Source organism: Pararge aegeria, chromosome 11, assembly GCF_905163445.1.
Source record: "Pararge aegeria chromosome 11, ilParAegt1.1, whole genome shotgun sequence".
Taxonomy (NCBI): Eukaryota; Metazoa; Arthropoda; class Insecta; order Lepidoptera; family Nymphalidae; genus Pararge; species Pararge aegeria.
Genome location: NC_053190.1, coordinates 11,128,300 through 11,156,124, shown reverse-complemented (window position 1 = coordinate 11,156,124; position 27,825 = coordinate 11,128,300). Strand labels below are relative to the sequence as shown.

The 27,825-nt window shown below is 33.8% G+C and overlaps 1 protein-coding gene across 4 annotated transcripts; it reads left to right on the top strand.

The window, feature by feature from the left end:
• Positions 1-1,768: 1,768 nt before the first annotated feature.
• LOC120627276 (prolyl 4-hydroxylase subunit alpha-1) lies at positions 1,769-21,377 on the top strand. 4 transcript variants are annotated; one of them, XM_039895212.1, is made up of 14 exons: positions 1,769-1,913; positions 6,456-6,658; positions 7,321-7,466; positions 10,749-10,911; positions 11,942-11,959; positions 12,093-12,116; positions 12,843-13,024; positions 14,128-14,267; positions 15,866-16,017; positions 17,008-17,161; positions 17,624-17,848; positions 19,138-19,197; positions 19,706-19,871; positions 21,010-21,377. In XM_039895212.1, exons 2-14 carry the CDS (start codon positions 6,483-6,485, stop codon positions 21,126-21,128), a joined length of 1,725 nt encoding a protein of 574 aa, XP_039751146.1. In that variant the 5' UTR covers positions 1,769-1,913; positions 6,456-6,482; the 3' UTR covers positions 21,129-21,377. The 4 variants fall into 4 exon arrangements, with proteins under 4 accessions (XP_039751146.1, XP_039751149.1, XP_039751150.1 ...); XM_039895215.1 differs by having other exon boundaries at positions 1,769-1,921; XM_039895214.1 differs by lacking the exon at positions 1,769-1,913 and adding an exon at positions 5,511-5,723.
• The last annotated feature ends 6,448 nt before the right edge of the window (positions 21,378-27,825 follow it).

Below are 27,825 nucleotides of genomic sequence, written 5' to 3'. Positions count from 1 at the left end.
GGGATGTTAAATATCTATGCAAATTTATTAAAATTAACAAATTAAAACTATGATTTTTATATTTTGGATAAAAATTTTGAATTTTATTTTATCTTCAAATGATTGTTAAATTAATGCGTACTTAGTTCATTTCACTAACAACTACTATTGCAGGTCGAAGTTATGAAATAGACATTTCTTTTTCTTTACAGACCACTTTAGTTCGTGCCTTTCCAAGCTACTTGACACTGGCAAAGTAGGTACATTGTGCTGTTTTGGCACTACGAAAAGCCATAAATCAAAAGAAGAAGAAGAAACGGATTTCCATTTACTATTCATACTTATAATAAAAAAAAAATAGTAAGGTGTTGCTTGTTTTATTTTCTTTATCTTCAAATTTTTATATTGTTTATAATACTTTATTTTTCTTACATTTATTTTATAGAACGCTCGACAAGAAATTTTATTTACTCTCCAAATAAGGACTTAAGTTGATCTGGCAGCATCGTCCGAGCGCGAAAAACTACAGTAGAGCTATGCGAGTTGGAACCCTGTGATCACAGAACAATATTACTCCAAGCTGTGATTTCCCCACTGACCTCTACTATAGAGGAAAGTCTTCTTCTTCTTCTTCTTTTTGGTTTATTGGTTCTGCGCGCTGAGCGATTGAACCATAGTCAATTGCTTATTCTGTGGTCAAGTGTTGTTCTTATTTATACATTTTTTTTAAACGAGGAAACTTTTTACATTGAAAAAAAAACTAAGTTTTTTATAAAAGGAAACGGAATTTCGAAAAGAATTAATAGGATCAGGAAAGGATTAAATAGTATAATAATATGGATTTAATAATAATATAATTTAATAATATGGAATACTTAAACTAGCTACTTATTTACAACTTAATATCATACAATAGGATAAATGAGGAAAAAAGTTTATATATACAAGGTTCATTAATGGACAAGAGGATGTCAACGGAAGTAGGAAGTGGGATGTTTAACTTAATAAGACCCTGGTAAAATGAATCCCGGTTATATTTTGAGCATCATAAGAATATGTGGTTCAGGTCACCCACCACATTCGCACAAATCACTATCCACAATTCCAAATTTCGCCAGTTGCACAGGAGAACAAACGTGGCCCAAACGCATACGCGTCAAGATACATGTCACTCTCCTGCTCAACTTTAAACCCGAGAACCATTGCTTTGACGGAATAGAGTTTTGAATCCTAGCGAAAGATTTACCCTTTGACTGGCTAGAAATCGACCAAGCCATTTTCCAAGATTCCTGAAGGGAATGTTTTGGCAGTGCACATAAATCATAGGCATAGTTACAATAGTCGGCAATATCTCCACATGATATAGCCTCATTGGCAAGCTGGTCAGCACGTTCATTTCCAGAAATTCCAGTGTGACCCAGGAAAACACCACTGTATAGCCTTTTTCATTACAAGTAAGCAGGATGTTTCTAATTTTTAAAATAGCATGGCTTATCTGGGCAGACTTCAATGGAAATCTAGATAAAGCTTGCAGAGCACTCATAGAGTCGGTAAATATGATAGATTCCTTAAGTTTGGCAAGAAGAATATATTCAACAGATTTTAACAAACCAAAGCATTCTCCAGTAAATACTGATGATTCCGGTGGAAGTTTTATTTTCTGGACAAAAGGAAAGTCTTGATAGTAGAGGTCACTGTCTTTCCCACAGATTATTTTTAATTAAAAACCATTTCACTTTTGTTATTATTGGTCTGTGGTCTGTGACTGTGTTTTTTGTTTATCTTTCAGATTTCAGATTCCAGAAATCACGGGCTAGTACTTACTAAAACTGTATGAATTTAATATGGAAGAATGAAAATATTGTGCTAGCTTGTGCTATTGTTTTTGAAATATTAGGTTGTGTAAAGTTATACAAGACAAACGAACGTTCGTGGTAAGTAGGTGATTGGAAATTAAATTATTTAGATATTATTTATTTGTTAAAGTTTTAAAATAAAACTGGGGATTGTTACATTGTTTTTGATTGTATCCAACGTTTTTATCAGGATAATGTAATACTATAGAAAACATCTGTATAATTAATTACCCGATTAAATATTACATCTACACATCATTTAATGATTTATATGTTCATAGAAGAAATTGGGAAAAAAGAATTTTCTATGTTCTATTTATTCAGCTTTCGCATAACTGTTTTGCTGAAAATGTTTACACAGTATTCATAAAAACAACAAAAAATATTTTTTGTTGTTTTTATGAATTAATTTTATGGTTTAATTGTTTTAAAAATCAGCCTAATAATATAAAGTTATTTCATTTAACAAAATGAGATCTAGTCTTCTGTGTGAGTTTTCACAGCAGAAGACTATCAACCTAAGATATGTCAGGTGCAGAACTCTGTTCCTTTCCATGAATTCATATCTGTGCTCCTTCCATATTATTAAAAGACCCAAAATAGTAAATACTAAAACAACTTCATCAGCCTAGAAATTCCCACAGCTGGGCACAGGCTCTCTTAAGGGTCAAAGGGAATTAGAGCAATAATCCACCACATTGCTTAAATTTGGGTTTGTGGGCTGAAACATTTTATATCAAAATTAAAAAAAGAAGTATATAAATGATTTAATGGTTTTATGGCTATTAACCACAAAACAATCATTTCTTAAATATTATTATAGATTACTAAAACACTATTTAAAATATTGAATATATACACACACATATAATATGGTTGATAGTAATGAACCATATTATTTATTTTATTCAGATTTCTGTACCTTTATTGTTTTTACATTCAATATAGAGGCTATGTTTGAAAAAATTATAGCTCACTAATTATTAAAAAGTGTCTTGCCACTATGAATTATGTGGGGTCAGCGCAACATGTCTAAGAAAGCGTTTCTGCCAATTGGTCCTTTTTTCTTTCTTCTTTCTCACCGAGACCCCTCTTCAAGCTTTAGCAGCTGTGTTGACTTTTCTCTCTTTTTCATAATTATATTGCAGGTGTCTAGCCTCTGGTTCATGGCTGCTATGGGTATTTCCACACAGGGAATCCGGTCCACTGACTGATCCACTGCCACTGTCACACGCAACAATGTATTTCAATATCAAAATGGCTACATATCCAAATAAATGTTTGTTTCTAGCCAAAATATATTTAGTATAGTAAAATGTTTTTTTATCCACATTTCTGATAGGAGTCAGCTCAGTAGCTCTTGGTACCTGTGTTTCTTGCTGATTAGTTCCTATGCAATGAAGTTCTCCACCAAAATCTTACTACCCATAGCATACAAGGCTCTCCAAATCTTTGAAAGCCGCGCGGCACCCTATCCCGCTACGGCGACAGGCGTCCCATAACCCTACAATCCCGACCTCAACGCCGCGCCGCGCCGCGCCGCGCCGCGTCGCTCCCTTGAGAAGACAAACCACGTCTTTTTCGACGCAGACGATCAATTTCGACTTACAAGTGACAATTCATTACAACCGTCCAACCGTACACATTTAACATATCGACTCCTACGAGATTTTTAGCTTCACTCTCCAAGAAAGACCAAACGGTAAAAGCGCCGGCAATTTCCGTTCTTTGTGATCTTATTATGGACGCACCGCACCAACTGTGTTGTTTACACAGTCCGATATTTAACTTCATCAGACTTAGCCTAACTTATACCCTGCTCTAATGAGAGTTTGAATGATTATTAACATGTTAGTGATAATAACCGCGACGCGCTTATCGTGCTCTCCGAGGTAGGTGGGTTGGACACCGCCAATTTCTTACTCCAGAAAAGACCAGATTTCTTTACAGTAAAACCTAATCTTCGCGATGAGCCAAACAAAATATCTAAATATAAAATCCGAAAATCTAACCTAGGACCTAGTATCGTATTTTGTTAGCATATTGAACGGGTGTAGTTTAAGATGCTTAATAAAAGACCAAAGAGGCATTAATTAAAAACTATAAAAAGTGGGTACTTATCATGAAAAACTTTCAATACAGTAACACAAATTTAGACATTCATGTGAGATAATTTATAACGAGACAGGGATTTTTTCAGATAGTTACTACTAAGGCATAAACTAAATCTTTTATAGGAAAACTTGCTCTTAGATAGTAGATACCCATCTGGTATTTCAATCGTATTTTTTTTTAACATTGCAAAGATATGTCATTAAAGCATATGGACCGCGTAAGTCGGTACTTTATATAAAGACGTAAACTCCCCTCCGACAACGAGGCGATTTAATGTTTAATTATTTACTTACTTATAAAAAACACTGCAACACTTATAATAACTAATTATAGTTGTTAGGTACAGGTTAACTACCTGTACCTAACAACTAGCTAGCTAGCTAGCCTAGCTTGCTTAAAAAATAAACTCTCGATTTGTATGTCCATCTCACATAACTAATAAGTGGTATATGGGTTAATTTTTCATTGCCTTACATTGATTTGGATCAATAATTAATTACAATGTAAGTAGCTACATTCAATATTGACATAACTATAGGTATTAGCATTCAGAGTCAACTTTATTCGAATTGCAAAATTGTTTATATAATGTATGGTAAGATGGATAATTTATTGAAATCCTTTGAATTTTAATTGAGAATATTGAACCCTGTCAACTGGTTTTTCATTCTACTCTTTTATAAGCACGAAGGTAGTATGTATTAAATGTTAAAAAATATGCACATTTTTGCGTTTTATAATAAACTTTTGCGAAAGTTTGTTCGTATGTATTTTACTTAATCACGCCAGAACGGCTGAACGATCTGGATGAAATTCAGCACAGGGATAAATTATAGGAATAACGTATATAGGCTACTTTTTATACCGGGATAAAATTGTTTCAGTTTTTTCACGGAGAAAAAGATCAAGTTTTGCTTACTTATATACATTAAAAATTAACAGATATACAGTTGGTTCCAATTCAACGTTAAATCATTTTCGGAAAATTGTTAACTATTGAAATGTTATCATGCCTGCCCAGTGCATACCCTCCAGTGGCGTATACTATTGGCGGTATGCACTGGGTATGCACTAAGCGGCCAGGTGATAGGTATCTATAAAATGAAAAAAATCTCCAGTAAGAGTTATAAAAACTTAGGGGTGGGCTTTTTATAACTCGTACACTTCTGTTTTGATAACTAGTACCGGAGATTTTTTTCCATTTTATATCATTTCCTCGCTTAGTGCATACCCTGTACGCCTCTGCATGTCCCGAACCATTACGTACGATTTAAGTACGTTTCAAGAGTTATTTTATGGACTGAGGAACTCTGCTTTAAGGCTTTACTTTCGAATATTTACATTAGGGACGGATATTGATTTTTAAATACCATCGTAATAATGCACATGAAAATATCGGATGTACATAGATAGGTACGAGGTTAGAATTCCATAAAGCTCGTGTGGTCTGTGACACTATCTCTCTTTTTTAGGAACGTTATTAATATAACGTCACAGTTTGATAAGGTCACTGGTTTGTCGCTAGTTTCTGCGCAAGTTTATTTGTCCGTTGACCCGTTGTCGGGGTGTTGCGCTGGCGCACGTAGTCATCATTGCTCGTATGTTGCCGCCGGATGAAGGAAGTCAGATTTGATTTCATATGAATTATATTTCGTTTTGTTTTGTGTAACTTTTCTCGACTGTTTGAGATAAGTTTCGATGTTTGGCCCGTTATATTTTAAGTGATTTATAAAGTGTATTAGAAATAATAAATATTTCAAGATAAGAATTTACGTACGTATGTATAAAATATCAATATGTTTATTCGTTTGAAAACACCTCATAAAATGTTTGCTGCTAACTCGCATCTAATTTATTATTCCGACCATAAAAATTTCACCTTCATTATACTAATGAAATTTAATCACCGGTTTAAATCAAATGCGCTAAAATATCGTTATTATTAATGTTTCAAAAGATTTATTACATTTTACAGAAATTAGTAAAATTTTATGGACCTAATAATATCCCGCCGACATAGAATAACAGTAGCATAATAAGATGGACACATCATAAAAGTATTTAATAAAACTAACTTAGGTAGAAATATTTGTGTAATTTATTGCTATATGAATTCTTGTTTAAAATAAAATGTCGCTTAATTTCCGTTAAATAAACAATACCTACCTATATAAATAGAAGCAGATTTTTGTAAAATGTTATTGTACATCAATTGTTAACCTACATTATTTAATAATAAGTAGATATATATATATGTGTCCTGGAGACCAAGCCGACTAAATATTGCCATATTCAATTGAGACATGTGACGATAGTAACATTTAATCAGTTTTAAATGAACCCGATGGTCAATAGGTATTTGCCCTAGATAAACTCCGAGGAAATAAATGGACTTTTTTGTAACTAACACATGCTTTTGTCATTATCAATTGCGCTCATCACAGTTCTGTAGAGTGATGCAATGAGTGGCAAAGTTTAATATGAGACATGCTTCACTTGTTATAGGAAAGGCTAGAGACAATATCCCCCACGATGAAGATTTCATATGTTATATGCTTCACCGTATTAAATTTATGGACATTTACGAGAGGGGAATTGTTCACCGCCATCTCTGATGTAGAGCCTCTATTGGAGACACACAGGAAGATTATAGATGATTTAGACGATTATATAAACAAGGAGGAGAGGAGGTTATCCATTTTAAAGAGGTATTTATTGTCTATATATAAGAAAAAACAGGACTTGGTGCGAATAATTAGAAACATAGAAATATCCGTCAGAGACATGGATTATGTTTTTTTAACTAAAACAATCCGGAAAAGGTTAAGAAGTAAACCTCAATCTCCATGTCTCACGAAAAATAGAGCTTCCATTATTCCATAGATTTAATTTTCAGTGCAATCTTTCACAAAGCGTTAAGTTAAGTCCTAAGACTCCTTACGACAAAAAAAATTGGTAAACGAAACTCTTTACCTCAATCGTACGTTATTTATGTACTGATCTACATTAAATATAAGAAAAGTAGATATATAAGTAAAAAAAAAAGTTTTTTTTGTTTGTTGACTTACATTAATATAGGTGAATCTTGTATCTTTTATTCGAATAACTTATTTACTTATTTATTTATTCCCATCTTACCTTTTTTTTTGTCATTACAGGAAAAAGTTATCCTAATACTTGTATTTTATATTATATTTCGCATTGTTTAAGTTGTATTTGAACTAATAATTTAGTGATTGAGTAATTATTGTTTATATTAGCTTTTATGTTGCAATCTTCTTGTACGTTATATGTAAAAAAATATTTCATTGATTAGCTTTGTGTACCGACCATATAATACTTCAATCATTAATTTGAACATTATTTCCAGGCATCTATTTAAGTATAAAAATGAACACGAGAAAGCGATGGATGACATCCCCAATTATTTGGGTAATCCAATAAATGCATTTACATTGATAAAAAGACTGACAACAGATTTGGATATAATTGAGAAGGACATCGTAGCGGGCACAGGTATGATATTAAGATGTTTAAAGCTTTTAAATTCAACCTTTCAATGCTTAAAATTTATGCACGTTGCCATAAAACTGCATCGTCCGTCGACAAATTGTAGGTATATTTAGCGCGCCTTTTCCTTATGAAGGTTGGCGATCATGAGAACATTTTCAACTGTGGAGAATCAAAGCTCTGATCACTCTGTCACATACGTGAGGAGGCTTGTACACAGCAGTGGGATGGCTCTTCCCAAAAGTAAAGCAAAAGTCGCTTAAAATACTTACTTTTACGATAATTTAGGTCAAAGAAAAATTGACATAATATATCCCTATATTTGTATTCTTAGTATCTTTTAAACCTTTTCCATTCTCTGTAGCTAAAAGAAATATATAATTTCTAATTTCTAAAATATATAGATAAACCTGTAAAGTTCATAAGTCGTTTCAGTTAAAGAAAGCTAAAGAAGTCTTAATTAACCTCATTCAGACAGACTGCATAACGTGCTGCACGAGCACAAGTAAATCTATCTCGTATCACGTGCTTACACCGTGTCAAATTTCTACCAAGCTAGTGAAAACCCCTTTTTAACCGACTTCAAAAAGGCGGATTAAGGTAATCAAGTCGGATGTCATGTATCTCACTCATGGATTTGCAATTTTCTTTAATTCGAAATGAATTTATTCTGAAATTGTCCGATTTAAATTTCATAATTCAAAAATTCAGAATTCATTATTTCAAGTAGGCCCAGTTTATAAGCACTTTTGAAACGTCAAGTCAGTTTGTTTGTAGTGACTCTACCACTGCACCGGTTCGAAAGGAGATTGCACCGAGAAGAGCAAGCAAGAAACCCAGCAGATTGCTCTTTTTCAACATCATTTTACAGTTAACAATGAATAATACATATAATATAATAATATTTTTTTTAATCTATATAATCTTGTAAGAGATAAGAGCGGAGCCTGCTTCCAAGCAGCCTTGTCGTTAAGAAATTCATCAATCCTATAGTGGCCACTATTTATTAAATGTGTTTTAACACATTATTTTAATTTATGCATTGGCAGGTCATATACTCAATCCCACAAATGACTTTTGCAACTTTCGCAAACGATATGCAGATGTGACTTACTTATGTCCATTTAATATAGATCTGTAGATGAGTTTCGGACACAGACATCGGAACTCTTCAAAAAATGACAGCAAATCAAGTTCGATTGCTGTTATCTTGATTTATACAAAAAAAATAGGTATAACATTTATTTAGGAATGCTGTTTTTTTGATTTAAAAAAATCTTATATGATATACTAAGAGTGTATGCATGCATTTTCAATAAAAAACAGATATAAATTCTGTAAACATTACACGTTCTTATTCGTCGTTGATTTCACGAGCACGTGAAGGGTCAATTTATTTGCTGTCCCTGTCTCCCTAATTCGAGTGTGGGTCGACAAGCAGCTATATCGAAAAGGTATATCTCGGCAAACCATCGAAGATATTTCAAAATACACTCCGCTTGAGAATATTCTCGCTACCTATATAACCAAGAAATATTTGTATAAGGTCGGTTCGTTTTTTTATGTTTTGGTAGAGAATATTAATAAACCTTTTTCTGGTTTGCGTTATTATAGGACTTAGATTATGTGTATGTTAAAAAATTTCTTATATAAACAACTAAGTATGAGTAAGATTTGCCCGCTGTGAGGGTTCCGTAGAATAAATAGGTGGTAAATTTGGCATTGAGATAGACCGTGTCGAAAACATTTTCTAAAACTGGCATCTGAATGGCCAAGCTCTCAATTTATATTTTGAAAAAAAAATGTTATAAATAAATACATGTTAATAAATAAATTATTAATTAAAATTAAAAAAGGTAATGGAAATTAAAACAGTTTTGGGCCACCACTTCAAAAGCTAAATTAAGTGTTCGTTGGCCAAATAACTAAACTAAGTTGATAGCTTATTGCATTTTCGCTAAAAGGTATGGATTCGTAGCATATGGAATGGTGGAAATACAAAGAGCAGAGTAACAATAATCAGCTTCCGTTTTGCTATTTGAGTACGGAATCCTAAAAAGTTTTAACTTATCATCATCTTATGTATATTGTATTTAACTTGTTGTAGGCAATAAAAGTAAACATTACCAAATCTCATACTAAGTACGATATGTTAGCACGTTATGTAATCATTTGGTAGGTAACAAATTGTAAATATGTACCCACCTTCTTATTCCTACTATATAAGTAGGTAGGTATATTTTGAATTGACATAAAACAAGAGTTAACTTAGGTACTTGACTATAGGTACATTAGAAACGTGCATCACGAATTGTATTATGACCCAATCGTGCAATGATTACGGCTTCATCATATTGACATTTTATTTTAGTAGATATTATTTAATTTACTTTATATTGACTATCGTCCACGACTTCTTTTATCGTAGAACTTTATTTATGTATTTTTTTTAGTGCGGTAACTATTAAATATCAAGTAAGTTATAAGTACTTATCTACTTAATTAATAGATCTATCTAAAAAGTTATGACAAACTTTAAAATTGTGATCTCCAAGGAGATTGTTTAAATAATTTCCTTTGAATATCTCTGTCGTAGTTCTGAAACTACCTTTACTATACTATACTTGTGAAACTACACCTTAGGGTTGTTGATATACCTATCTGATATTTGCGCGGTCAACCTTTGAATACAAACTCTTAAGTTTTATGTTATATATGTATAGAAAATAATTATTGAGAATACAATAAAATAATTAATATAAGAATATTTTAACACGTATCTCGTTGTCACAAATGTTTCGCAAAACTTTAAAAGTTTGCCCAACTTTGCAATTGTTCATTGTTTCTGTAAATCCTTGCAAGTTTGAATACAGAAACCGTTTGGAATTCGTTGGTAACGTCATTATACGTGAGAGGATTGTTATATCGATTATGTGACTTTAATACAATGGGCAACCTTTGATTCTCTTGACATAGCGGTACCTTTTATGCACGAATACACTATCTCAAACCGCCTTACCTACATTTAAATCGCGACACTAAGGTGCTGAGTGCTGCTAAATGACGTTGAAAGAACTTAGACTATTAATAATCTATGTAGTTCTTCACAGCGAAATAAAAAAAAAGAATATTTTTGATTATATTTCCGACTAAAAAATGGGTGTCGCTTTACACGTTTCAGTAAAATTTATTGGATAGAAAATATTGTCGTAAGTTATTTCTAACGAACTTTAGAATTATGTACGTTTTTTTTGTTATTTATTGTAATTTTTTTATTTATATTTACAGCATATATTAAGAATATTACGATACTGAACAATCACAGCGAAGTGAAGTACCCAACACTTGAGGATCTAGTAGGTGCCGCACAGGCGCTCACAAGGCTACAAGAGACCTACCACCTCGACGTGACCGATCTCTCTGAAGGAAGATTGAACGGTGTGATTTATAGGTGAGTTTATTTATAAATCTTTATACTCATGTATTTGAGTTGGTTTCTTGATTCTATTTTCGTTCGTGACATTTCGCCCACGCTCTATTAACAATATAGTTATAAAGCGGCTTTGAATAAAAAGTGTTCGATATTATTTTTACTTTTAGGAATTTTAAAATAAGTGTTATGTGGATTTAGTTGTTGATGGATGTGTGTTCGTTGTTTTATAATAGATTCGTTTAGAAAAAAAAGTACTCGATATTTCTTCCGTGGTTTCGATTATGAATTGTACTGCTGAGTTTCTTGACGGCTTCATCTCTGTAGAATCTGCCTTCTGAACCGGTGGTAGAATCACTACAAACAGACAGACTTGACAATTCAAAAGTGCTTATATTAGGCCTACTTGACATAAATTAATTTTTAATTTAGTTTTTTTTTTATTTAAGATTGTAGTCTTGTGCCAGTTTTCACCAAACCTAGGATACGCTTAGATCGGATGCCTAATGATTTAGTTATTCGTAGAGAAAGTTACGACTCCGATTCGACGGTGCGTCATATACAGGGAATTCGTAAACTGACACTTAATAGATGGAAACATACATTAGTGTTTTTTTAATAACCATTAATCCATACTATAAATGGAAAATATGATAACACAAATACAAAATACCACATCCTGTGGCAAGAATCATAGATAAGTTAGGTTATAAGAGTTCGTGCCTTGGGAAAATGGAATTTTCTTTGATTAGGCGTTACTTAATTAGGCATTGCCTTGTTTGTCGTTACTAAATACGGGTATTAGTAACTTAAATAGTCTTTAAAAAAGGGATCAAATTTAGATGTTATTGCTAGGGTTTGGCAATTTTATGTTTTGCATGTTAACCATGAATTCACCCCAACATTAAGCAGATACTTAGTATTTTTTATTAACTAGCTTTAAAGCTATCGGATTTTAGTTTTTTTGTTAGTCAGATAGTGGAAATCATCAGTCTAGAAAATATAAATTTATTGTAACCTTTTATTTAATTGTCAATATGTAATTTTACAGAGATTCGCCAACAATTTCGTAAGTAGCAATAATTATAAGGATGATAAATAAATTTGGATTTAAAAATATTGTTTTGTAAAATATATAGCACACTTTTTTAATAGTTTTTATTTTTATTTTATTACTATTTTCACTAGTAGTTTCTTTACAGTAAAGATGATTGGATAGCAGTGTCGTAAGTTACTTTAAAAATTATTTGGGATTCTTCGAGTTAGTTCGTTTGCTCTATCTATTATTTTGAATTTGAATTTTTGGGCCATCACACCGGACTTCTAACTTTACATATATATTATTAATATGGTGATGGAAATTCGAATAGGCACTTAGAGTCTTTAACAAAGCATTTCTTGACTCAGTTACATATCTGAATAACAATATAGGTGCATACTTTTGCTATATTTATGTTGATTTTTATCTAAGATATAAGTTTTATTGGTGTGTTTTTTTTTTATAGAGTTGGCTCACACAGGCATTAATTGCTTGACAGAAAAACAATACCCCTTAACCGGCTCGCCTCGCGAATCGAACCCAGAACCACGTTATCCATAGTCGAACATTGTAACCAATAGACCAAAGCAGCATTTAATAAGGGGAATAAAATGATACCTTCTTAATTTGAAAACTATGCCCAATAAAATAAAACAGTCGCTACTTCTACAATCATAAACTCAGTCTCATAACTTTTTGTTCAGAATACCAATGCTTATTATGAATCGTATTTTTTATGTAAAGGTGATGGTAATAACAACATGCATTAACATGAAACTAAAGCTCCGAAGGTTTAAAACATCACCCTCTACCATTTTTTGTCACCGTTGTAAAGGTTTATCCTGGGTACATGAGACGAGGTTTTTATGTCTTCAAAAATTAATTCAATATTTTAACAATTTTTTTTTCCCAGTACGTCTATGAGCTCCAGCGACTGTTACGAGCTAGGCAAGGCATTGTACAATGAAAGAGACTATACCAACGCGCTGGCGTGGATGATGGAGGCATTGCGCAAGTACTCCGAGAACGACGTAGAGCGCACATTCACAGAAGTGGACATTCTCGAGTATATTGGCTTTTCTCATTACTTGCTAGGTAAGATAATAATCCATAACCATAATCTATATCGACCTATTATCGGCCCACTACACGGGGCTCCTCTCCGAATAAGAAGGATAACGGCCATAGTAAATCACGCTGGCCAACTTGTATATCATTTTATAACAAACTACTAGATGAAATCCTTAAGATGTCTCTCAATAACTTCAAAGTTTATATAAAACGTAAGCTTATAGAAAAATCCTATTATAATATTAAGGATGACATGTATGATGAAAAAGCTTGGGTATGAATGGCTCTAACTTCATAGCTAAACATTAACTCCACTATGAGATGGTGATACCAAAAAAAAACCTAGCTAAGTTTGTTGTGGGCTCTTCTTAGACCAGGACGCGTTGTGAACCCCTTCTAGCTTTAGTTTTAAGTTAACGAATGCAGTTATCACCATCACCTAACTTTAGTAGTAACATTTTAAATGTATAAACGCGCCTAAGTGCGTCTAAGTGCCATAAGTCTGTGACAAGGTCAATATGAACAAAACATTTTTTAATTTGATTTTAAATTTGAATTAAATTGAGGATTGGACTGTACACGTCTTTGAGAGCATCACCGAGAACTCAAGGTACACAGTTTTCATGATAACGTATTATAATATTCGATAAATTTATTCATTTTAGATAAATAACAGTACAATTTAAAATGTAACAAAATTTACAACCACTATTTTTTTTAAGTTGCAACTATAACTATGTTAATAATTGCAACTTAATCAAAAACTTTTTAATTAACTATGTTTTATCATCTTGAGTTGAATTACTCATAGCAATTTTATACTCCGTAAAGTTTATTACCCCAATTGGGGTCATTACACTTAACCTAGACGAATTATAGTTTCAAAAAAAAGTAAAAAGCTTGAAATGATAAATGTGTCGGAAACCAATTCTAAAATCTCGCCCGTCAGATTCTTATGAAGCATAACGAAATAAGGCCACAGCGATCCTCTGTAATATTTAGTTTAATCCTGCAGGTATGACATCTGCATCACGACGTAAATTATGTCTACCATTTCTAGTCTTATTTCTATAACATAAGACGAGAAAATGGGTACACAGAATTATCTTTTAAACAAATCTTTATAGATGATGTGAAAACGGCGTTGTTATGGACAAAGAAGCTACTTGAATTGGATCCAAACCATACGCGCGCCCTTGGTAACCTACCCCATTATAACAAGGCCATGGACGAGATTGAAGCAAAACGGAAGCAAAGACTGCGCGGGGTGTGTATTAGGGTCTATGCACACGACGTGTTTTTTACGGCACGACACGCTTTGGCGCAACCAAGACACGAAATAATCGTTTCTTTATAACTTTTAAGCTTTTCAAAGTATAAAAAAATACGTGCGATTTTTTTTTTTCAATTCTGTAATAGTTGCAAATATATACATAAACCCGCGCTTGACGCGATTCTGTGCAGCGTGGATTAAATTCGCAAGAATATTTGGTCGTCACATATTAACATATACAGAAAGTGATAAAAATTACGTGTATATTTATTAGCACACAGTGCGGTCTTTTATCGATGGCATATAGGATACATACGCGCCGTGCTATTGGTTGATTTGGAACTTGAACTAAAACGAAAACTTGACTGCACAAATATCGTGCGCAAAAAAACACGTCGTGAGCATAGGCACTTAGTAATATTAACTAATTAAATATAACAAACCAGTTGGTCGCAATCAACAAGGATCAATTCTAACACGTGTAAATTACTACACTTCATCATCGCTCGCGGTCAACGACACGCCGCTTTCAGAGAGATTGCTCATGCAAATCAATGCAAACAATTCACATTGTTGAACCCCCGACCCGCATGGAAGAGTCTTCACACAAAATACTTCGCTGCTGATTAACGATGCGTACTCAGACCGCAAATAGTCAATAATTTGTCATTCACTTATCAGCTGAATCAGTTGAATCCAGTACTCATCGCGTATACACTTGGGAAAGGGGTTACATGCCAAACACGCCTGGTGGGTTATTAAAGCATTATATATATTGAAAGTTTTTAACTTTTTACTGTAAGCGAAATAACTTAGTACAGTTATGTATTTAAAAGTCAGAATCTTTTAAATTTTCATTAAAAAATACACATTGACAACCATATCATAGCACGGGGTCAAATGGGAGCTCTTGGATTACTAAGGCAGCAGGAAAAACAATAAGTTTCTAGATAATATTAAAACAATTATTTACAAGCACATTCACACACACACAAATACGTGATAACAATTGTAACTATGTGTCAGTATAATAATTAGTTTTAGGGATTAAAAAAAAAATTGTTTTGTTTTATGACATCTAAATAGTACATTATATGCTGATATCTTAATCATTTATTTTTATCGATTATAAGCAACGATCACTAATAAAAAGTTACTTTTTTTTAGTGATCGATGATTATTAGTAATACTTTCTACATGTGGTTTGCTAGAACCACCTTTTAAAATGACTTTGTTTACGTACTGAACATAATTTATATTTATTATTAATTCTTACATAAAGTGTTCGTTCAATATATTTTATATTGAGATCAACATCCTGAAATGAACGAGATATTATCAATATTATTATTAAACTTCATGTCTCTTGTCTCACGGGGATCCTTGTCTCCTGGGGCGAGCTAGTGTTAATGAGCAAAAAAAAACACGTTGTTTCGCGGATAATTAATAAAACGCGCATTTTTCGGTGAAATGAGAATTTTCTAATTTTGTCATTATCCATCCGAAAATCTCACCTGTCAAAACCGGATAAAAAAACTACTAAGCCATTGTAAAATAATAAAATTAAATATAAATTACTTTAAATTGAACAGGATACCGGAGAAGTGGATATAGATGAATATATAGTAGATGATGATATTACGCAGAAAAAGCCAGTAGAACTTACCACGTATGAAAAAGAAAGAAAGGCGTACGAAGCTTTGTGCCGCGGGGAGATGGAAATATCTAAAGAAATATCTAAAAAGTATGTCGCTATTTTCTTTTGTGATTTTGCTTTTTTGTACAGGATTGTGTTGCCTCAATTTAAATTAAAGCCAATTTACTTTAAGAAAATTGTTCACAGTGTCTAATTGCCATTTGCTTAAGGCGCTTCAAATGAAATTGTTGTGTTTTTGCGCGATTTCCTATTTAATTTACTTACTTTAATTCTTAAAACAAATACCTCAATTACATAATTCTTGAAAAATATACCTATGTGAAAATATTGTAATCTAGTGATTCTGATTAATATATATTGTTAATGAATTCATTTTAATTTGAGATAATTAAATATATTTCTATTTACTTAACTTTTGAAATATATATTTTTTACCAATTTGAATACACTACACTGCGCAATATACTAGACTACATAAAATAAGTAATTCATTTAAAAAAAATTGTATACTATTTTACAATAAATTACCAGTTGATATCTTGGCGATGTCTCTGAAAAAGTTCAAAGTTTGTATTAAACGTAAGCTTATAGAAAAGTCGTATTATAGTATTAAGGACTACGTTAACGATAAAAATGCTTGGGTGTAAATTATTGCTCTAACCAGGTTGCTTCTTTAATAGTTTTTAAATGACATTGATATGAGATGGTGATAACTTCTTCTTAGACCAGGGCGCGTTTGGAACCCTCGTAGCTTTAGTTTTAAGTTGACGAATTTATTTATCGCCATCAACTCACTCCTATTTCATATTTTACATGTAATGTACGCATCAAAAGTGCCATCCATGCGCCTATTTGAATAAAGAAATATTTGACTTGCCTTGACTTGAAGTTTCTGGGTTGAAGAACTATATTTTAACTTTGACATGATACCTTTTAATGTCCTTTGCAAACACGATTGCTGAGTGTGCATCGCTTAGAAACACTAAATTACTTACGTCTTAAGTTTTAAGATCTTACATACTACGCTTCTATGATACGCAATAGAGAATAATTTTAGATTTAAAATTTATTTCCCAGATTATTTTGCCGCTATCTCACAGAAAATCACCCGTTCCTGAAATTGGCGCCTGTGAAAATGGAATATATGTACCTGAATCCTGATATTATGGTTTTCCACGAGGTGTTGAGTGATTTAGAGATAGAACATATCAAGGAAATGGCGAAACCGAGGGTAAGTATGTTATTCACGAAAACTAATAAAGTTAAAGATGGAAATAATAATTTGCAGGGAAGAAACTTAGCAGTTGCTGTCCAATATCAACAATTTTACATTCAGTTTTATGTCTTAAATACCCTTTGAAAACGCCAACTGTTTGCAGTGAATAGTGTTGCTATGGGAATGCAGTTTCTACTGGGAAGCCAACATTAAACTGAGTTTACAATTATCGCTTTCGGTAAACTTGATACTTGCACATTAAAATTATAAAACTTACCCAACAGTTCCGACGTGCAACAGTACACGATCCTAAAACGGAAATTCAAAGGCTACTTTAAATACCCTTTGAAAACACCAACGGTTTGCGGTAAATACTGTTGCTATGGGAAAGCCGTTTCTACTGGGAAGCCAGCATTAAACTGAGTTTATAGTAATCGCTTTCGGTAAACTTACAAAATTATAAAACTTACCCAACAGTTCCGACGTGCAACAGTACACGATCCTAAAACGGGTGAACTGGTTCCCGCTAACTATCGCATCAGCAAATCCGGCTGGCTCAAAGATGAGGAGTCGCCGATGATTGCGAGAGTTTCTCGCCGCGTTGCCGATTTCACTGGTCTGAACATGATGTCCGCTGAAGAGTTGCAAGTGGTCAATTACGGCATCGGCGGTCACTACGAGCCACATTTCGATTTTGCTCGGGTGAGTGATGATAACCTTCCAGAGTTTAACGATAGAAGTCCTGAGATTGAAGCTTGAAATTATAATGTTCCCGATGACAGCAAGAGTATCTCATGGGATCGACTTTACTGGCCTGTACATGATATACGCTGTAGCCTGATCTAATACGGCATCGGTGACAACATGAACCGCGTAATAATTTAGGTCGATTAATTTAACCTTGCTTGAATAAACTTTACGCAATTCTATAACGCAATACAAATGGCCAAAGACAGGAACCGATGGAGAGAGATCTTATATGACAAGATTACTCGCCATACCAGTGATCACGATCCTCAGTCATGAGGGACCGACTAAAGAGAGAGAGAATAAACTTGAATGCTTTAACGATTTAAAGATTTGAAAGTGCGTTGAGGAAATGGCTCATAGAAAATGTATTTAGTTATTCGTTCAAAGTATTTATTGGGCACATTATTATTACCTCATTACTTAAACTCTCATTAATCATCATCGTGATATCAACTCACTACCGGCCCACTACAGGGCATGAAAAGGGTTTAGAACGCAGTCCAATACGCTGGCCCAGTGTTGGTGGACTGCAAACACCTTTTTGAACACTATAGAGAACTCTAAGGCATGCAGGTTTCCTTACAATGTTTGCCTTTACCTTTGAAGCAAGTGATATTTAAGTAGCTAAACACGCACGTAACTTCTAAAAGTAAGAAGTGTTAGCTGGGATTCGAATTCGAACTCGGCCCCCGAAGTGAAGACCACTAGGCTATCACCGCTTCACACTGACATTACATTTATTTTCTCAGTATTTGGACGCCGATCACATGTCAACCAAGTACACGTAATACACAAAACTTAATCATATATATATTATAGGTAATAGATATATTATGATTTCCATGATATATTTTCATAATATAAAGGATTTAAATTTGAATTTAACATATTTCGAATGATTGCTTACATAGGTTGTATGTACGTTTGTTTATTACTAATTTCCTTAAGCAACTGGGCCAATCTTTTTTCTCTGTACTGTTCAATCACAAACTGGCTTACAAAAGAAAGATTGCAAGCTAAAGGACATAAGTCTAATCCTCTTTGCGGCGATTGGCCAAAGTGTAAGTGTAATTATGTTTTTTTTCCATGTCACCATTTTCTATAATTCTACAGAGCCGATTTTTAAGCGGTTTATGAAATCAGAGATTATAAGTCAAAGGCGGTAAAGCGGAAGCGGTTTCGGCTTTCTTGATAATGATTTTTACTTTTTCTATTTATTTTTTTGTTTTGTCTCGTTATAGAAACAAGAACAGGCATTCGAAAAATTCAACGGGAATAGAATAGCGACTGTATTGTTTTACGTGAGTATTATTGTTAATGTATCCAACGCGTTTGTATCTTCTGCAGACGAACATAAATTATCTTATATAATAATATAAGATAATTTATGTTCGTCTGCATGTTTTTAACTCCTGCTAAGAGAAGATGTTTAGTATCAGCCTGTCTGTCTGTCTGTCTGTACCAGTGATCTAACGAATGGGTAAATTAGGATGAGGTTTACGGGTTAAAACCACAACTATATTACAATATTTTAATGCTAAAAACGAGCGCGTCGAAATATTTAAGTGGGCTTTTTATTTAAGCTTTTTTTTAAACGAAGCTACATCAGGCGAGTCGCTGGGAGCCGCTGGAGGCAAGCGGCCCAGGACCGTGCATTGTGGAACTCCCTACAAAAGACCTATGTCCAGCTGTGGACGTCAATTGGGTAAAGTGATGATGATGATGAAGCACTTAAAACCACAGCGCTCACCGCCAGGAAGGTCGTCAAAATGTAATCTTCGACGTCTTACCAGCTTAAGTTGTCAACAGATGTCGGATGTAGCGCAAGGCGGTGCGACAGTATTCACCGAGCTTGGCCTGAGCGTTTTCCCCGTGAAGGGCGCGGCTGTGTTCTGGCTCAACTTGCACCCTTCAGGTGAGGGTGACTTGGCCACGCGTCATGCCGCCTGCCCCGTGCTGCGAGGCTCAAAATGGGGTAAGTGGTGTTTATTTTTCTTCAAAGTAACATTTCTTTAAAAAAAGGAATAATAAACAAAAACATACAAGTTAATTTACTCGAGCTCTGCCTCGATTACCATCGCAGGGGTTTCCAACTTTTTTAACCGGCGGCACACTTACAAGTTACGGCGCCCCAGGGTGCCCCAACGCCCAGGTTGGGAAGCCCTGTTTTAACATAACTTAACTTTACGTTTTCGTAACAACCTCAATAAAGACATGCGACTGTTTTATAATATCCGCTCTTTTGCAATCATCCTTGTTTTTACCGATTGTCTAATTGAGAACCATTTTCTCAAGCGATACACCAATCTTCAGCATAAAAGGATTTTTAGACAGCGATACATAACCCATTCAATTTGTACTGCAAACTACAGTCGTAAGTATATCTTGGAGAACGGAGCCGACGGAGGTTAGGGTCCCAAGTTACTGGAATGGCAACCCCGCACTGGTACGAACAGCATTGGTAGACCCCCATAGTGGTGGGCAGACGACATCAAGCCCATCTGAGGGGAGTCGCAGTTCGCAAGTGACACAACTTCGTGGAATACACGACAACAGATCTGAATATAGTGGTCATAACCTGAGATCACCAACCCGTCGTCGGCTCAGCGTGGAGATTAGTGGGCAAAAAAAGGCCTTTACTGCAGCAGTGGAAAGTTGATGATGAACAGATAAATTATGACACATAATAAATGTTCAACTATTTACAGGTTACTCAAAAAAACCATTCTTATTAAAAAAATTAACAGTATAATATTTTATAGGTAAAGAAGCTAGGGGCACAGAATTTAGAACATACAGAAACCGTGTACACGACTAATATTGAAGCATCAAAAAACATTCCACATTAAAATGGTTTCTCGAACAAACTGTTTGTCACTTCATACCATTTAGCGGCTGACAGTAATTATTTTACCTTCTAAAGGTTTACCATAAAATGGGATAAAAAGAAAGTTTGTGAGCTGGCAACATTCCGCGGGTGTAAAGTGAGACGTGCCTGGGGCGTTTTCACTGTTTTTGGACACAGTACACTGCATACAATAATGGCTGAATGAAGTTAGTTAGTAGAAATGAGTTAACTAATATGATGATATAAATGTTGCCCTTGTTTTCAGTGTGTAACAAATGGATCCACCAAGGAGGCCAGGAGCTGATAATGCCATGCGACCTCGAGTACCAATCGGAGGGCATGACCCGCACTCCCCTACGACCAGTGTCAAAAACTTTCAGATAGAGGTTCCTTAACAAGCTACTTAAAAGACCTGGTGTGAAAGGGACTTGAAAAAAGTGCTAAATGTGTTTATACTATTGTTACGTTCTGATTGAGCGTTGATAGGCTTTATAATAGACTTCATTACAAACTGAAATCCAGTGAACAATATGTGAGTACAAAATTAATCGCCATTTTAATTCCTTTTTCTCCGTCGGTTTATATATACATACGAAAAAGTAAACAATTTTGATATGTACTTTAATGTAAATTTTCATACTACAAACTATTTAAAAAATTACAAATTCATACCACACTAATGTTATAAAAATATTTTATATAAATCATCAATCATCAACCGCTACATAAATATTGGCATCCTGTCATGGATATGTTTCATCCACCGAAATCAACTGGTTACAGTTCTGGTGTGATTTTAAAAGTATAATTTTATACCTATGCAAAGCTAAACTGAGTGAAAAGCCTTGACCACATCTAGTTAGGAGCTTACGTCCTAGAAACCGACATAGGATACTTTAAATCCCAGGGAAACTAACCGTCCCTGCATGACAAAAAAACTCCTTTAAGTTATAAACTTTAAGATATCCTTAACAGATTTTTTTATTACAAAGGCATCTCAACCTTGTTTACATTCTATAATTTACCTAAACCGATATAGTAAAGCGATTAAAATGGAGGAGAAAAATAATGCCATTATTGCCAGTAAAACTTTTCATCTATGTTAGCATAATTCCTACAGTGTATAGTAATCTGTAAAGTATTTTAGTCAATGTATTATACCTATAACAGATCGTTCCGATCTTTTGTAGTCGCCCCATATCTATTTGGGAAGTTAATGTTCCGTGTTTTGTGTCTGTTGAACGTGAATAGTTTTAATCAAAAGTACTAATGTATGTTAATATTACATTTGGAAATGTGATTAATATTAATAAGGCTGTGGTTAGTACGAATGCAATTTCTTTGCTGACTTAGCAAAAGGTGCCTGTTTTTGTACTTTAGCTGTAGGAAACGCTTTTCGATGCGAGAATGAGCGTTTTATAACGCTTGTCTATGTTGTTACGACCTTGGTTTCAGGGTTTGGAAAAGCAACATGGATGCCTCAAGTTTGTATTTTTAATACCACGTACACAATCTCATTAGAAACTCAACTCTCACTATTTCTAGACGGTTATCGTTTCAGGACTTTCCTTCTTAACCTCTACTGTATTTGGCTTCTGTCCTTAAGTTTTGTCGTCTCGAGATTGCCTATTTACCCAAAAACATAATTTTTGAAAATCGAATTATTCTGTTCTGAATTTGAATTTGTAATCTTTTACATTTTCTGAGGTTTCTGTTTCTGAAGATCTCTGTTCCATTTTCACAGCATGGGCATCCTTTTTTTTTGAAAGGCCTTAAAGGACTTGAATCCATGGCCGTAAAATAAATTTAAAAAAAATGGGCATCCTTGGTCTATGAATTCTTTAAATATTTCAATCATAGATATTTCTTAAAGAAATCTATCCTTTTATTGTATTGGCCTATTTACTAAACCGCCCTTGTCGCCTCGAGGTTGATTTATTCCTAGTGACGTCGATCACCTACAATTAAATCTTTGAAAATCGATCTAAATTTGAATTTACAACCTTAAGATTTACAACCTTAGGATTCTTGAAAAATATTGACAGATCTTTGTCCCATTCGCACTCAAGGCACCTTCAATCTTTTCTCTTATAATATTTCGATAATTGTAGTTCAATTAGTAATTGAACCAGGATCTATCCTAACCACAATCCACGGGTTAATACGTTCCTAACCAAAAGACCACGTAACAATCTCGACTCGTTAAGTTCATTAATTTCCACACATGCAGAAAATCCCCGCATTTTCAGTATTATTAATCACTATGAAAAATGCGCTCGTAAAGAAGTGGAAAGCACGTAAACCTCACTCATCGTCACCACATTATTTAAAAGTTACATTAACGGCAACTAGGAAGATAGTCAAATAAAACATAGGTCTAACAATTACTAAATTTATTGTAAAATCCTTTAACCTAACTAACTTTTGCATAACTATGTGTAAAAGCGGATGTTTCAAATTAGATCTAACTAAAGCTAAGTACTCTAACCTAGGCTGTCTGACTACATATTATCGCAGCCTTAACATTGGGTAAAGCATTTAAAATTTTTACCACGTCTTGATAAACTTTTAGTCTAGTGTATACTTAGAGAAGAAGTTAGTAATTTTGCACATTGCAGTTGATTGCAGACTGCCTTAAGAGACGCTATGCTCTACATAAAAATCGCACCCAATCCGTTTCTCAAGTTCAAAAGAATCTAAAGGCTTTAAAATGAAAATGTATATGCTCTCTAATTATTTTTAATGCTGCACTGTCGGAATAGGTTTTCATAAAGTTATTCAATTTAATAATATTTAAAATTGAATTTTGATTTTTTAAAGCCATAGTGTGGGTTTCTGCTTTTAAATAACTAAAGCTTAATGTTATAGTTTCTTAGTTAAAAATACCTGAAGCTGTAATCTAACACTTTTATTAACTTATAAAATTTGAAAAAATAATCAATATCTAGTGTCACAAAATAAACAGATATGTTTTAATAAATTTAGAACTAATTTTTATATGATTTGTGGAGTTTATGGTTTTGTTATCTCAACCTTTAGATATGAACTATAATAGCGTTCAGAAGGTTCCGAGAATGATGACTCTTAAATCTTATTTGGCTCGAATGCTAACTGGCTCCCAGTGGCGTGCATAGAGGGTATGCACAGGGTATGCAGATGCTATAGAATGAAGAAAATCTCAAGTAAGAGTTATAAGAATCTTAAGGATATGCATTTTAAGAGTTATAAAAAGCGTACCGTTGAGTATTTATAACTCGCACTGGAGATTTTCTTCATTTCATATCATCTGCATACCCTGTGCATACCCTCTATGCACGCCACTGCTCCTTAACATTTTAGCCCTGGCCCTTAAAATAAGGGCTAAAATAATTTTCGCCGCTGCTGAGTACTGTTGACGTAATACGCATGATCATGAAGTGATAAAAGATCCGGTTTATTCGGCCTTTGTGCAGTCTGCAAAAACATAACCAAGTCATAAAAAGGGTATAAAAATAATTTAATGCTGTAGAGGCTGTCACGATGAGTTTTTATAAGTGACATTATTGCATAAAAATATATTAAGTACCTAATATATTATATCTGTATTAGCTGAATAATTAAAAAAATAAAGTTTTACTTTATTGTTTATGGCCACTAAATGTTGCATTTATTATTCCTTTAATTATATGTTATGTTTCACGCTTTAATATGTTTTATTAATATAATATATTTACAAAACCTTTTACGATATACTTAGTTACATTAAATCGATGATACGAATTCAGTTGTACATAAATAACTATGTTGAGAGATCCTAAATTAGTGCCATCTTTTTCATAATATTGCCAGCGGAAAGGCGTATAACTTGTTTTAAAACAGTGTTTTTAAGTTAAGAGATTTACGTACAAGCAAAATAAACCTTATTTTAGATATATATAAAGCAAACGATCAATTAAAGCATCATATTAATAATTAAATAAATGATATAGAATTAAATAACTATACTACATTATCTCTATAAGATATTTTGTAACTACACAAATTCAAGAGGGCAATTCCGCTGTCGTAATAAACAAAATTGTACATAAGCAGCGAGGTGGGAGGAAAGGTTTCTGCTTTAGATTTATATGCTGATGCTTAACTTATATATTAACATCTGGCATAGCTCGAGTTCCAGAAATAATATTTCTTTTTTACATCAAGCGAAAAATCCTTAAACACGATTGCTGTAATAAAGATATTGCTAAAGCAGAATCACCTCTAATCTTTTATTATCAAAAGTAGGCATCAAGCCCACTTAGAATTCGATGCACTTATGCTTTAATTGATAATAGATCTGATACCAATACGTTTCAAAATATATTTTTAATATTAATTACATATAGTTGTTGAAAATGGTTTTTATCATATCAATCATGTACATTAAGTAAATATAAGTCTGGTTTTTATACGTTGTATATTAATTGAATATTTCATTATTTTATTCCTTATTACAAATTAGAGCTGATATGATATGAGTACTGTCTACGAGGCTTGTTATAAAACCGAATGGGCGTTGCAATTTTCATATTACTGAAAAACTTTTGTTCCATAACTTTTTCTTGAGATAAAAACTGTAATGAAATACATAACTACAAAGATGTCATAAAAATACGCTGTGCCAGCCATAACAAGTCCCAAGTGTTTCATAACAATTGCGTGTCAGTTGTATAGCAATGAAGAAGTAATTCGTGACTTACTTCGGGACTACTAAATCGCCATTATTTTATTCTGACATTTTCTAAAAGCCATCACACACCATATTGCCTAAACATCGATTACTCTCAAATTAATGCATTGAAATGTAAGCTTTATGTTACGTGACATAAGGTAAACAATTAATTCGAGTCGCTTTAGTTGATATTGTGTGCGAAGGTCAGTACTCACAGTTATTTACTTGAAGTCAAGACGAGACAAAATTTACATTCCTTAATGCATTTTCTGATTACAGAAAAATAAACATACAAATTGAAATAAGAAACCGCAAGTTTAAATCCAGAGTAGTATAAGACCGCGCCGCGCTGTCAAAAACTCTTGATTCGATCTTTATAATTGTTGATTTCTTGAGCCATCTTCACATCGATGAGTGGAGAGCAATTTAAGACAACAAAAACGTTACATATAGAATTATTCGTTTACTGTACATAACATTCCTGTTGTTTATACATTACCCTAAGCTTCTTGAGGCGTCATAGAGACATATATCTTGAAAATATTCTTGAACGTCCTTGTTGCTAGTTGAGGCATTTCAGAACAAACAAAGTAAGTACATGCATGATGAACTTTAGCATTGCACGTTACTGTGTTTGCTGTGAAACGTCCAACATTGTTTGAACTTCTTCAGTTGCATCTACCTTCTCTTGTTATTCTTGCTGGCCTATAACCTTAGTAAAGAAAATTCTTGTTTTTGGATGAACCGATGATGACGAATTATTAGGCTTTTATTGTGTTACAGTTGGGAACATGCTCAATCTCAGATATGTTAAGACCATTCATGTCTTGATGTACCGAAAAAGATTGAAGCAAATTTCTTTATTTTTTTAAATAAATAAATATACTTCGACAATACACACATCGCCATCTAGCCCCAAAGTAAGTGTAGCTTGTGTTGTGAGATAGCTAATGAATATTTTTTTATGAATATAATACACATAAATACTAACAATATACAGATAAACACCCAGACACTGAAAAACATTCATGTTCATCACACAAACATTTTCCAGCTGTGGGAATCGAGCCCACGACCTTGGACTCAGAAAGCAGGTTCGCTGCCCACTGCGCCACTCGGCCGTCAATTACATTACATCGTTATCATTTTATTTTACGACCTTCCTGGCTCAGCGGTGAGGGGCTGTGGTTTTAAGTTGGAGGTTCTGGGTTCGATTCCCGGCAGAGGCAGTTTTGGAATTTATAATTTCTGAATTTTCTCTGGTCTGGTCTGGTTGTAGGCGTCGGCCGTGGATAATTACCACCCTACCGACGCAGACTAAGCTAAGCGATTTAGCGATCTTGTACGATGTCGCGAAGAAACCGATTAGGGGTATAGTTTAAATATAACTGGCATACTCCCTTACAGGTCAACCCGCCTGCCATCTTAGTCTGCATCATTGCTTACCGTCAGGTGTGATTGCAGGCTATATTGTAGTGGAAAAAAAAAGAAAAGAAAAATCATCATTATCACTACAGCCCTATTAATATCCCATTGCTGAGCAAAGACCGCCTTGTTACTCCATTTTTAAATAATCTCATGTCAACAGCGACATAAGTTTAATTGAATTGAATTTATCTCGCTGTTGAACGAGGTTATAAATGTATTCAATCCCTTTGTTTATAGGTGTATTCAAAGTAGATGTTTATTAAGTGTAATTATTGTTACGTTGTTACAATAGTTTAAAAAAATAAGTGCACGCTTCATAGAAGATACAATAATAGTAACTACGTATTTTGAGGTCGGACAATCGATTATTTTCTTATTGCAATTAACAAAATAATCGTTTTTTTGTTTAATGCAAGTGATCCAGAGATAACTTCTCTATATAATCAGAATTTCTCAGACCCCACGACAATCTGCAGTGTTGTCTTTCGTCGTCAGAGAATAATGACTCTTTGTTGTAAGGTCAATAGCGTAATGGTTCTCGTATTGCGGCGACGGATTCCATTTTAACCGGACAACTGTCTTTGGTTGCCTTTGAAACAGTAACGTATGGAAATGTTGGTATTTGGACTATATGCAACTCAGTGCGCGCGCACTTAACTTTTGCACAAAAGCACTGCCTACCGTATAAATTGAATAGGCGGAGGGGTTTTTATTTAAAACTTGATCCCGATCAAAACCCTGTGTCCACCACTAATAAGACTGTTTGGATAAAAGCTAAAGTTTTTTTTTTTACTTTATTTATTCGTGATACGTAATGCGTTCTAGACTTTTTAGCTTGGGTAACCGGCTTCCCTTAAAGGGTTCAGAGTTCAGGCTCCGGGACGGTACTGTTTAAGGTTTCTGTGCTTAATTAAATATCACTGGCTTGTACGGCAATGCAAAAAATCGTGAGGAAACCTGCAT